Source organism: Phyllobates terribilis, unplaced genomic scaffold (assembly GCF_046119375.1).
Source record: "Phyllobates terribilis strain yellow unplaced genomic scaffold, ASM4611937v1 Scaffold_11__3_contigs__length_659146591, whole genome shotgun sequence".
Lineage (NCBI taxonomy): Eukaryota > Metazoa > Chordata > Amphibia > Anura > Dendrobatidae > Phyllobates > Phyllobates terribilis.
Window position 1 is genome coordinate 618,619,666 of NW_027362771.1, and position 13,523 is coordinate 618,633,188.

Genomic DNA, 13,523 nt, shown 5'->3' on the forward strand with positions numbered 1-13,523 from the left:
GTGGTCACAGCATGTGACGGCGGAGCCTCCAGGAAGACCAACAGACAGGCGGCAGATGAGCGCTCCCAGGTGAGCGGGCAGAAGTCTTTGGACAGGCGGGTGGTCACAGCACGTGACGGCAGAGCCTCCAGGTAGGCTAGCAGACAGGCAGCAGATGAGCGCTCCCAGGTGAGCGAGCAGAAGTCACTGGACAGGCAGGTGGTCACAGCATGTGACGGCGGAGCCTCCAGGTAGACTAGCAGGCAGGTAGCAGGTGTGTGCTCCCAGGTGAGCGGGCAAGCTGGTCCATAGACAGACTGACGGGAGTAGGAAGGCAGACCGTCGGACCTCAGGCAAGCAGGCAGGTGGCTGGTGTGCGCTCCCAGGTGAGCGGGCAGGCTGGTCCTTAGACAGACTGACAGGAGTAGTAAGGCAGACTGTCGGACCTCAGACTAGCAGGCAGGTAGCAGATAATCAGGCAGGAATCTGGCAGGTAACTGGCAGGTAACTGGCAACGGGACCTGAGGGCTGAAGCAGAGTAGTGAACAGTGCAACAACATTGCTCGGGCACCTCCATTTTGGAGGAGGTGCCTTATATATGGTGAAGTCCTCCGGCCATTGGCCGGGGACTCCTTAGGACGGCGCGCGCGGCCCCTTTAAGAGGGAGGAAGAGCGCGCGCACCCTAAGCACAGTGGCCGGGAAGGAGCGCGCGCTGCCAGCAGAGCGGGAGGAGGACGCCGGGCACGGAGCAGGGAGGTGAGGGGAACAGCGTCCCTGCCTAGCAGAGGGCAGGGACGCCGGCGCTACAACAATAATATTAACAGGAGATCAATTCACGTCTATTTTAAAGAGGTTTCCACTTTAAAAATACCCGGGTCCCCAAGCTCAGTTTGTTTTGTAAAAAAAAAAAAGTGATTTACTCCCCCTCCCTGGGAACACTTCACATGATCTTTTGTATATCAAGAACAACCGCACAAGTCTTGCTGCTTACTGGAAACAGTCAACAGGACCTGCCGAATACCATGAACACCACACATGACCTCCTGTATACCCGGAATACTCCGCAAGACTTTCCATATACTGGGAACACCCCACAAGTGTTGCGGTATGCCAAGTACACCCCACACCATCTGACATATACCGACAACATTCCACAAGACTTTTAATCCCATATGTCCAAAAAAATTAGTATAATGTTAGACACTTCTATATTAATAACACAACATAATCTACTACGGCACATAGCCATCAGATCAGATCAAATTCAAACCAAAAATAACATAAAAACATGATGGGATGACATCACTTGGGCTGGGCTCCAGCCTTCATATTTTCATTAGAATCTCTAACTTCTGGGATAACTTATGATTGGCCGCAGAAGCCTGAAAGTGATACCATATTTTCCATTTTGAATTTACCCTTCTCTAGAGACATACACATGACAAAGTTGCCGTCTGATATTTTGTTACTTTTTCACCACAGCTCCCAGAAGGGGCGTACAGTGACTGAAAATTATGCATATTGTTCCTTGGCTGACCCTGCCACTAAAAATATGGGTCCCATTATTATCAGAATTATTTCAATATTCAATATTTCATGCTGGTGCCTAAATGTCCATAGTTTGCAGCTGGCTATTGTGAGTAGTGTGACAGAGTTCCTTTGAAGCTCCTGACTAAATCTTTCTCATCTACGTGTAAATTTGTTGCAAGCCTGTGCCAGTGGAAAACACACTCGTGTGTTAATTGGGTTTGCCACCTCTCTCTTTTTATTGCCATCTGCCTAGTAGTCAACTCTGCTGTGTGGGCTAATTTGCAGAGAGATCGTTCTTTAGATTGTCAGCTCTTCTCTTGTGACAAATGGTAGATAGGAGGGGTGAGAGGGGCTACAATAGGAGAAAGAATATTTTCAATATTTCTATGACATCTCCCCCTCTTTGAGGTAGCATAGGGGCTGATTTACATATCACCCCTTAAGCCTATCTCGCGACCCACCCTTCCTGCTAATCCAACAAGCCCATGGACCCAATTCGCCCACCACTCGGACCGACTGGGGATCCAGATTTCCGATCACCGTGACCGGTTAAGGATACATTTTTCCTACACCTCTGACAGGCTATGGGTACCATCCTCCCATACTCCTGAAAGACAGGGGGACACACATTTCTTTTACCTTGCCTGGTTGTGGGGCCTATCTCTCCAGCCATCGTGTTTATCTTGGGAGTTGTGCTCACTATGAGGCAGCCACGACTGGCCATGTCACAGTCCGTCGTGACAATGGTCGGCGGCACAGGACCACTTTCCCTATGGTCTCCCTGTGTCTCCCCATCCTTTCTCATTACCGCTGGAGCCGTGCAAGTCATGGGGCAGCTACAACCGACCATGTCACCATCTGGCGTAACCCTGGTCACCTGCAAGGGATGACTTGCTTCCTAGTGTCCTCACCTGCCCCCATTGCCAATAGCACTTATGCTGACCCATTTTAGGGGATCCTCAGCAGCTTCACCCCGCCGTGTGATGTCTCCTTTACCACAACGCACATTTTTATTATGTATCACATTGACATTATTGACACTGGCATTACATGCCAAATCAGATCTGAGAGGATTGTCAGGGATGTATGGGGCAACCCACCATCCCAGATCAGTTCCCAATAGCACATTAGTAAGGAGATTCTCCAGCACCCCCACTTCTCTTAAACCCTTCCCCGCACTCCAGTCCAGGAAAACTCGAAAACTCGGGCCATCGGTATGGGATGGCAAACACTCCCAAACCTGGTGACAGTCAGGGTCTTCCCAGGAATGAGTTCTTCTAATAACACAAACTCAGGGCAGATGAGGGAATGTTCTGCGCCAGTGTCCTTCAGGCCAACAGTAAGAGTGTTGCCCAGGGTAACAGGTTGTAAGTTCACCAGGGCCCTTCAAATCTCCCCTCCCACAAAAACAAATGGCAGCATTGGCCCTGGGGCCTCAGGTGTGGGGTTCATCTTCTGCCTGTCCAGGCAGACAATGGTGATGTGACCCATTTAGTCACAAATATAACACTTACGGGAGTCAAATGCAGACCGGGTGTTGGATGCTGAGTCAGGACCCGCTAAGGGGCGGCTGGCTGAAACACTGGGGATGGCGGTTGGTTTACGCCCTGTCCAGCAGGCGGCAGATGCCTTATGCGCCTCTGGTGTGTGGTTTGCCTCATAGGCATTTGCGATCTGGGCTGCTTTGGCGGCTTCCTTTGTCTCCCGGTCCCTCACAAACTGACGCACTTACACAGGGCAAAGATGAAGAAACTGGTCCTTCACCATCAGATCCTTTAGGTCCTCAAATCTGGTGACTGACAGTTCTTGGACCTACTGCTCAAAGCTGGTACGGAGCCCATCCACCACATCACAGTAGCTATCACGTAGTCCATGTTGGAGGGCTCTGAACTTTTCCGGTAAACCTCCGGAGTCAGCTGGTACATTTTTATTAGGGTCTGCTTGACAGCCTCATAGTCTACATCTTGGTCTCGAAGCAAACACCTCTAGAACTTTTCCTCTGAGCCCTGGAGTTAAGTACCTGGCCCTCTGGTCCACAGGCAGCTGGTACTGTCCAAGTCCCCTTCCTTTTCCATCACAGGGAAATGCTGAGGACGGGGTTTAAAACAGTTGGCACTGTTGGACATACGGGCCTGTGTGAAGGATGACTCCTTCTGAATCCGGTCTAGCTCCAGCTGGTACTGTCGGTTGGCTTGGGCCTGTCGCTCCTCTTGGTCAACTTGGGCCTGTCGCTCCTCTTGGTCAACTTGGGCCTGTCGCTCAGCAGCCTCTTGGTCAGCTTGGGTCTGTCGCTCAGCAGTCTCTCGGTCAGCTTGGGCCTGTCGCTCACCAGTCTCTCGGTCTGCTTGGGCCTATCGGTCAGCAGCCTCTCGGTCAGCTTGGGCCCATTGCTCTACTCGCTCCTGGAATTTCAGGATCAGCTGCAGTCGTCCGTTACGATCGTCTGCGGTGAGCTGCTCCAGGGATATTTGCAGGTGGGTGTCCACAATACCCCGGCTGTGGGTATGGCTGGCAATCACAGGTGAGACTCCTGCAGCAGCGCCACCATCTGGGCCTTGGCTGGCCGCCCCATCATCAGGGCTCTGCTGTCGGATGGGCTCTGCAGCACCTTGCAACAGTTCTGCGATAATTTGGGCCCTGTTTTTGCCTGTGGGGCCAATATGTCTCAGCTCACAGAGGGCAGTGAGAGTGGCCTTCGACTGCGGGGTATACCAGGGCTCTTCATGCATTGCCATCATTGCCAAATAAAATATAGGACAGAAAAACAAGAGAAGGGAGAGGATGCAACTGCTACACGTACAGCAATGTCCCAGAAAAAAAATATTAAAACACTGAGTCTGATTTCTTAAAACTCTGCACAGAATTCTTGCAAGAACCATGCAAGTTTTTAGTGACAGGAATGATTGCTCAATCCAGCCACTGATGTTCTGTAATATCCCACCGCTTGCCATCAATTTGTCAGGGATGTCAGTAGTGACAATGGGGAGATAAAATAATATCCCACCGCTGCCCTCATTCTGTCAGGATTGACCAGGAATTTGCGAGCACACGATCCCAATTACTCACTACGTAGCTATCGGCAAGCGAGCAGAAAGCATATGGTGTAAACACCTCTGGACTCCAACGCATGGAATGTGTGTATGCACCCCCATACGGTTACTGCCAGCTTCACGATAGCCCAATTATTATTATTCGCTGCCACCACCGGCCAGATTTGAAATATAATACAGGCCTGGTCGGACGCCTGCGTTCTGGTAGCATATATGGCTTCAGGGGAGGGAATGATTACAGAGCAAAAGAAACAGGACTATTACATTTAATATTTAATCCAAAAGGGAGGCAGTGTTTAGGAAAAATATACAAAGATTTTACAGAAGGGGACAATACAGTACAGAATATACAGTTACACAAAATAAACTGGATTAAAGAAGAAACTTACTATAAAGTTCGCAGAGAAAATTCAGTATAGCTGAAGGGGGGCGCCCTCTTATTGATTTGACCGTTATCAAACAGGATCCATTGATTAGAGTCTATATACTCCCCTGGCAATGAATACCCCCCTTCGGCTTGGTGTTTTATGCCAAAGGGATAGACCTGCTGACACCCCCCTGGGATGACATCACGTGGGCTAGGCTCCAGCCTTCATATTTTTATTATAATCTCTTACTTCTGGGATAACTTATTGCTGGTTGACCGCAGAAGCCCCAAAGTGATACCATATTTTCCATTTTGAATTTACCTTTCTCTAGAGACCACACATAACATAGTTACGGTCTGCTATTTTGTTACTCTTCTGCCACAGCTCCCCAGATGGGCATACAGTGACTGACAATTATGCATATTGTTTCATGGCTGACCCTGCCACTAAAAGTATAGGACACATTATCATCAGAATTATGGAACTTCCAATATTTAATATTTTGTGTCGGTGCCTAAACGTCTGTAGTTTGCAGCTGGCTATTGTGAGTAGTGTGACAGAGTACCTTTGAAGCTCCTGACTAAATCTTTCTCATCTACGTATAAATTTGTTGCAAGCCTGTGACAGTGGAAAACACACTTGCATGTTAATTGGGTTTGCCACCACTATCTTTACTGCCATCTGCCTAGTAGCCACCTCTACTGTGTGAGCTAATTTAAAGAGAGATCACTCTTTAGAGTGTCAGCTCTTCTCTTGTGACAAATGGTAGATAGTAGGGGTGAGAGGGGCTTCAGGGGGAGAAAGAATATTTTAAATATTTCTATGACAATTAGTTATGCAGATTATTTTTCATATCACTGCATTGTTAATGTTTTGCTCCAAAAAATCTAAATTTTAAGTTGCTTTATTTTGTTAGTATTTTGTAAATCCACCTTTTGGCTTTCAGCACTGCCTGAATCCTTCTGGACTGTTCTCTATCAGATTCAAGCATGTCTTGACTGAAATCTGGATCCCAGGTCTCTTGCACACGTTCCCAATATTGGTACAAACTAGACAGCTCCCTTGGGTATATATACAGCTTTTTTTCACCTGTACCCACAAGTGTTCAATTGGGTTGAGGGCTGGGGACTGTGGGGGCCAATCAAGCACCACTACATCATTGTCATTAAACCATTTCTTCGTCAATCTCTACATATGCTTAGGGTCGTTGTCCTGCTGGAACACTATGATGTCCTTTTCATACCCATAGTACTTGAGTGTATGAAGTAAATTGTCTTGCGGTATACTATAGCTTAGGAAAAAAAAATGGTTTTACTCGCCCTCCCTTGGTCCAGTTTTCGCTACTTCTCCTGGTGTCTGCTATTATGTGGAGCATTGGCGTCATGTCGAAAATGCTGCAGCCAATTATTGTGCTCAGTGACTATGAACCTCTTTATTGGCTTCTCAGGCAGAGCTGCTAATCTCACTGATTGGCTGCAGAGCTGTCGAAGTGACATAGGCATTACAAACAATAACAGACACCCTCAGCAGTGGCGGAAACTCAATACTTGGGGAGGGTGAGTAAAGTGCTGTTTGTTTTTTAAAAACAAACTTCACCTTGTGGCAAGGGATCTATAAAAAACCCTTTTAACTGGTGAAAAACTTTGACTGACAACTCCTATAATTTATACTTCTGCGTCTACATCATAGATATATCACATCTTCTGGGTTAGTCTTTTGTGTCTGTTATTGAGATATTTTTATTGTCATTGTCATCTTCCTCATCATTAAAGAACAGAACAAGAAAGCAAATCCAAGTAAGTAAGAGATCCTGATGGATCTAATCATACACAACACCGGTAATTCCATCTCTGTAGGTATAATAGTCATCTGCCGTCATCTAGGGGCTGGCGTTATTCTGGAATAGAGATAAAGGCAGACCCTGCTTTCTCATTTTCTACTATCCCCTTTAAAAGTCTAGTTCAGTGTTCTTGTGATATGTAGAGTTTGTGACTTACCATGGAGGCAACAGAAGATCAGGATGCAAAGTCTCATTGTAGCTGTCGGAGAACGATCTGGACAATGTGCAAGCATAATCAGGAATCTAAAGGAAGCTTCTTTTCTTTACATCACTATTTCTTTTTTTCTTCTATGAAGCAAGAGGAAGAGACTAAAAGAGGAAGCCACCTATAAAGGACACAGAGGTTAATTCCTAGGAACTGAGAGTGTTGAAAGGGTTGTCCACTACCGGGTAAACTCTTCTTAATAATTTCATCCTACTGCACAAAAAAAACATGCATACTTACCTCTCAGGCTAGCGCCACTCATGCAATCTGCCCACTATGTCTTCAAACAGTCACATGACATTGCTCTTTGTGGGGATGTTATACTGTGTGTGGGGGCATTATACTGCGTGGGGGTCTGTGAAGGCCATCATACTCTGTGGGGATTGTGGCGACACTATTCTGTGCTAGAGGGCACATCATACTCAATTAAAGAACTGTGAGAGTATCAAACTATGTATATAGAGGGTACTGTGACAGCATCATTATGTGGGATTCTTATGTTATTCTTGTTCACATGGGACATTAAAACTTGATTAAACAAAATGAAGAAGTGCTGCCTGCTTATTTTTATCTCTAGATACATAGATTAAATGGATGGATGAAAGAAATATAGGAGATCATTCGAAGATAGATACATAATAGATAGATGAGATACAAAAAAGATGCCAAAAACATGAAGAGATGCAGTGTTCCCTATATATAATGCACGGAAGCCAACCTCACACACGAGCTGCTTAATCGGACATTTAAGAAGAGGAGTTTAAAACAGCAATAATTGTTGCAAAATTTATCAAAACATTTTATTAAATCTAAACATCAATTATAGAGGATAGATAAGAGGAACAGTGCAAAGTGGTATAGTGCACCAAGATAGGCAATAAATAATAAACCAGCCACACATCACAGAAAGACCCATACAGAAATATACATATTATTGCACAATGCCCAATTCCATATGGTATCAATTAAGGGACTTATAGCAATATGTGGGCGCACAAGATGGAGTAGCAGAATAAAAAATTCCTCCTAAGCCAAACCATACATAAGAAAAAAGGGAGCGTGTATATGGGGAAAAAAAATATTGGAGCAAACGTCTGCCACTAAATAGGGTAGAAAAGGTCAAACTGTCCCAAGATGTAACACAGCAATGGAGGAAGTAGCCTACCTTGGGCGCACAGCACAGTCAGGGGGAGATGTGGAGGATGGTGCCCCAGTGTGAGCCTGACGCAAGTTTCGTGGCCTCACCGCTTTCTCCAGGGCTAGAGACATATGCTGGACGTAATGGCCCATACCACTATATACAGCTCTGGCAAAAATTAAGAGACCATTGAACAGTTTTCTATTGGAAAGCACGGAAAGACGCATGAAAGTTGTGATTAAAAATCATGGTTAGTCCACCAAATATTAATTTCTGAACTCTTCCTGAGTTAAAACATGAGTAATTTGAGGTCTGAAAGCACTGTTTCTTACTTAGTATTTTGACGCTTTATCATTTGCTGCCAATAAACACAACATTTTTAGCTTTGAATTTCGGAGACATGTTGTCAGTAGTTTATAGACTAAAACAACAATGTACATTTTACTCAAAAATATACCTATAAAAAGAAAAAACAGAGAAACTGAAAATTTTGTAGTGTTCTCTTAATTTTTCCCAGAGCTGTATGCACATAAATAACTAAATGAGTCACCTGGACTGTTTTTATCTCCAGAGGCACAGCACACCCATGGGGGCGGCCTGCGCGTCCTCCTACACCAACCTCTTCCTCAGGCAGTGGGAGAGGGAGATCTTTGGCTGGGGGGAGTGCTGACCATCAGCCATGTGAGGTGCTGGCTTAGATATATTGACAACGTTTTGTTTTTGTGGCAGGATTCGGCACTATATGCACTATACCACTCTGCACTGCTCCTCTTGTCTATCTAGAATTTATGTTCAGATTTAATAAAATGTTTTGATAACTTTTGCAACAATTATTGCTGTTTTGAACTCCTCTTCTTAAATAATAGATAGATGGTATGTATTCTACACAATATAAAGTACCAGCAGATTTCTCCAGGAAAAACATATATCTTTGTACCATGTTAGCCAGTAGATAGAAAAATATTTCGATTTGAGAGTCCTCAGTGGAATAGACCTTTTAATGGTAAATGAAAAGATGGTAACAAATTGCAAGCTTTGGAGACTACTCAAGCCTTTTCATCAGGCATCTTTTTAGTTAGCCATTAAAAGGTATCAGCCACTGAGGACTCTCAAATCGAAATATTTTTCCATCAAATCTTTCAACAATGTACACAGGTCGTCATCATTGACGAAATCTATCCCTGCCGTAATAGGGTTCACAATCACACCAGGACTAATTATCCTGCCAATATTTATCAGGGGGATGAAGGTGAGAGGGAAAAGGAAAATCTGTAAGAACCTTAGTTTAGAGTCTTAAAGTAAAATATATATCTACAACCACAGAGACAAATGTTCACTGTATTCCTCATTGCTTACAATTATTTTCTGTTATATTTTTGGCTGATCTCGTCTAGGACACAGAATTTTTGAGGAAGCGAGATCTCATTGAGGTAAAAATAATATCTAGGACTATAAAAGAACATTGTGCAAACAGACATTAGAAAGGCACTGTGCCAGAATGGTATATAGGCACCTTGTTCTAATTCATATTTCTCTAGATAATCCTTCCCAAATGCACTGGAGGGTTGCAAAATATAAGTAATTATGAGCCATGAAACACCTTAGGGCATGGTAAGATAATATATGAATCTGCATTTCCAGCAACATCACTTCTTTCATTCATCTTTTACCACAGGACTGGAAACAAAGTCAGACAGTAAATGGGCAGAGAGCATAACCTCTGAGTCATGAATTAATAGAGGAGTCTATAAAAGGGGAGTTAATGTATATCTATTCGCTCTGCATTATCAGTTTGGGCCATTGGGGTGCACATGTGTGTAACCAGATACTTGATCGATCTGATGGATCTGCTATAGATATCAACTTATTGATTCTAAAGGAATCTAATTCACTATGACCATTGCCCAAAATTAATTAATGAATTTGCTTAAGTCTAACAAAATAGCAGTCACATAGTTGCCATTTTGACAAATTATCAGAATTGATGATGATTAACTCTTATTCTCACCCTTTATCATGTCCCATAACTTGGCAATGTAGGGATTTAGCTCGTTGGTAGTTAGTAGAGTTCACACAAGCACGCAGATTCTTGTCCAAAAGGAAGGTTTATTAACTCCATAAACTTGCAGCACAAAGTAATAACAAAACAAAGAGTCCATACAGCAGTATGAGAAGCAGAGCTTTAGAGCTACTCAGTATTCAAAGTCCAATACTCGACCTCTTGCAGAGTCGAAGCAAATTTCGCAGGTGCTCCACCTTGCATCCACATTTGTCAAATACCAGAGATGTTTGCACCTTTACTCCCAGACAAGGAATGAACAGTTCAGCTGCCCTTTTAAACCAGCTGCATCTCCTGGATTGGAGTTAGGGAATGACTAGTTATACCCATCTCATCTATTCCTAACAAACCTGGAGCCATATATTGGTTTTATTAACCCTTTCAGTGTCCCCTATCCAGGATTCTGCCAGCTGCTTGTCTACATACCATCCCCCTCTGCCCAAAATTGATGGCTGGGTATCTTCAACAAACCAATCATGAACCCCATCCCGGCAAGGCTTGACCAAGCCGATATGACATACCTTGTAGGGCTTCCTTATTGTTGGTTGGTAAACTCTATAGTGGCCCTCACCAACCCTTTTTAATACTTTATGGGGTCCTTGCCACTTGGCAAGTTGTTTTCTCCCCATGGTAGACACCAACACGTGCACCCAATCCCAAGGTTTAGATTGTTTCACCCGAGTCAATAGACTATACCCCCTTGATCATGCCTTGAGGAAGCAGTACTTGCCTGGCACATCACCTCAGTCCCCTGACATAACTGATCATTATGCCTAGCCAAACACATAACCCAAACATGGGTTCCTGGCTGCTGAGGAACAATATTTAGCACCTTCACTTTTCCCTGAGTATGTTTTTTTACTGAAGTCCTTGAGTTAAGCGGTTCCAAAGTTTTCCCTGGATATCTCCAACTTAGGGATATTAGCTTCATTGGATGCTTTCTCCTCCTTGTCACCAAACAGTACCGACAACAGAAGCTCATCGACGATGGCTATCATCAGGACATTACTGCTATTATTGGTGTATGGGGCCCAATGAACAAAAGCAAACAGGGGGGGGTTAGACAGACACAATGCGCAACCTGCACTGAGGCTGCACAGCCGAATCACTGAATAAATTGGTAGTAATAAACCAGAATTATGGCTTGTAGAATAAAAAAATGAGTCTGTGTGGAACAATGGAAGTAAGTCCTTATGTTTCCATCAATACTTACTCCCCAAGAAAGGGGGGGAGGGGGATTCCCCGGGGATACACAGAGCAAGGTACACAATGTATAACCCATTTTTATAGATAAAATCCTCCTTATTTATTCTACAAATCATAATTCTGGTTTATTACAACCAATTTTATTTATTTGTTCCCCTTTGTTTGATATATTTCCATATTTCCATGGGTTATAGAATCAGAATATTTTTAACAGAACCCATATAAACATTCACACAAAGTATAGTTTATTCAGGGTCACATTATTTCAGAGTTATTTCTAACATACAGTACATACACCCCTATGTGGCAGTTTTCATTTTAATTTTATCAGTGAAGTGAGCATAAAGAAGGACTATAAAGCATTCTATGTATGTTCATTTGTAAATCACATTTTTTATTCAGTATTTTTTATTTGTTTCATATTTTTTGGTCAGGTTTCATCATATTTTAAGAACATAAGAACATAAATACAATTTTAGCATTTTAGGTAATGACTAGTGTTGAGCCACCCCCGTAGTGTTCGAGTTCGGTTCGGTTCGTCGAACACCCGTGTGTTCGCCGAACTGTTCGTCGAACTGTTCGTCGAACACCTTCGAACACCGTTAAAACCAATGGCAGGCAAACAAAAACACATAGAAACACATAGAAAACACCTTCAAAGGTGTCCAAAAGCTGACAAACTGCTCAGAAGACACAACTAACACATGGAAAAGTGACAAGTACATATAGTCATGCGAAAAGAAAAGAGGTGGAGGAGTAAAAGGAGGGGGAGACACAGATATAGGCATGTCATGCCCTTCTAAAATCCAAAAAGTGAGAAGCCGAGACGGCCAGTCCGCTCCTGCCCGTGCCACCTCCGTGTCGCCGGGTTTGTGCCAGAGCCGCGGTGAACCCTGACGGCCAGCCCCCCTCTCCCAATACTGGTGCCTGTCCGCTGGTGGGTCGAGAGAGCCCCCCTGTGGTGGAGGCAGCTCTAAGCTTTTTAATTTAAATTGTCCCTCTAATTTGAATGAATACACTTTAAATCCATTTACAAGGATCTATTGGAGGGCAAGTCTCATGCCAGCAGCCGCGTAATTCCAGCTCCAGTAGCGTCCACTAAAGCTGCTGCAGTTAAAAAGCTTTTATAAGGATCGAGCTCGGCTGTCCACCGCAAGGCATCCTAGTGCCAGTCCCAGCCCCTATGCCTTGGGGTGCCTCCTGATGCTCTTCACTAAGTATCCCGTGGTCCCGAAGCATTTCCTTTGAAAAAATTAAGTGTCCAAACTACAGGTGGTGTAGCTTGCTTAACAGCCGGGATAATCCGCTGACTAGCAGACACTGCTACTAGGCACAAAGTATTTCCTGGGCTAGATGCAGTTAAAAATTTGTAAGTAGATACTCTCGTTGGATGCTGAGAAAGCATTCCATAGAGTCTCCTGGCACGCCATATATGATTCTCTTAAAAAGCCTGGGGTAGGGGTCTAGGGGACCCTTTTATAGCCAAAATCACGGCCCTGTATCACAATACGTCACCTAGGCTGAAGATAAATGGAACTGTAGCACCGAGGGCTCGGTTGCTACAGACGTATTGCACCTCACCCAGAGGTGTGATATCTCACTCTCAGATAAGGATGGAGTGTGGATCAGTACCCGACACCTGCATGCATTACACCACATTGCCGTGGGGCAGGGCGACCAATATGCCCCTGAGATGGGCACGACAGTCCCTGTCCCTGGCTGGAGTGGGGGGAGGGAACACTGAGGAAGGGGAACCCTGCAGTGCAGGAGCAGGGAGGAAGCAGTTCCTGGGTGCATTGAGAAGGGAGTATAAAAGGTGGGCACCATCTTAGTTCAGTGCAGAGAAGTCTGAGCAGAAGTGGCAGGGAGCAGGGGCTCTGCATGAGCTCTGCTCCGGAGGCGGGCCTAGTAACAGAGGCCCAGGCCTGCAAGAGGGAGAAGGAAGGAAGAGGAGCGGAGAAGGCTCCAGGAACGAGGAATGAAGGGATCCCAGGGGTGCGGACGGGCGAGTCGCCACCGCACGCCCGAATCCACCTGCGTGGAGGGGTCAGGCCAAAGGGGGAGACCGGTCCCCGAACTAATGGAGGCAGGAAACGACCCTCAGCTAGAAACCGGAGGCTCTGACATTTTATGTGGCGCAGCCCCTT

The 13,523-nt window shown here is 45.0% G+C and overlaps 1 protein-coding gene across 2 annotated transcripts in view; it reads right to left on the reverse strand.

The window, feature by feature from the left end:
• LOC141165423 (uncharacterized) overlaps nt 1-7,077 on the reverse strand; it is a 217,833-nt gene extending 210,756 nt beyond the window's left edge. For both annotated transcript variants that reach the window (XM_073651025.1, XM_073651024.1), the window contains exon 1: nt 6,926-7,077. In XM_073651025.1, coding sequence (XP_073507126.1) covers nt 6,926-7,001 — 76 coding nt within the window. In that variant the 5' untranslated portion in view covers nt 7,002-7,077. The remainder of the gene's footprint in view (nt 1-6,925) is intronic.
• Between the last annotated feature and the right edge of the window lie 6,446 nt (nt 7,078-13,523).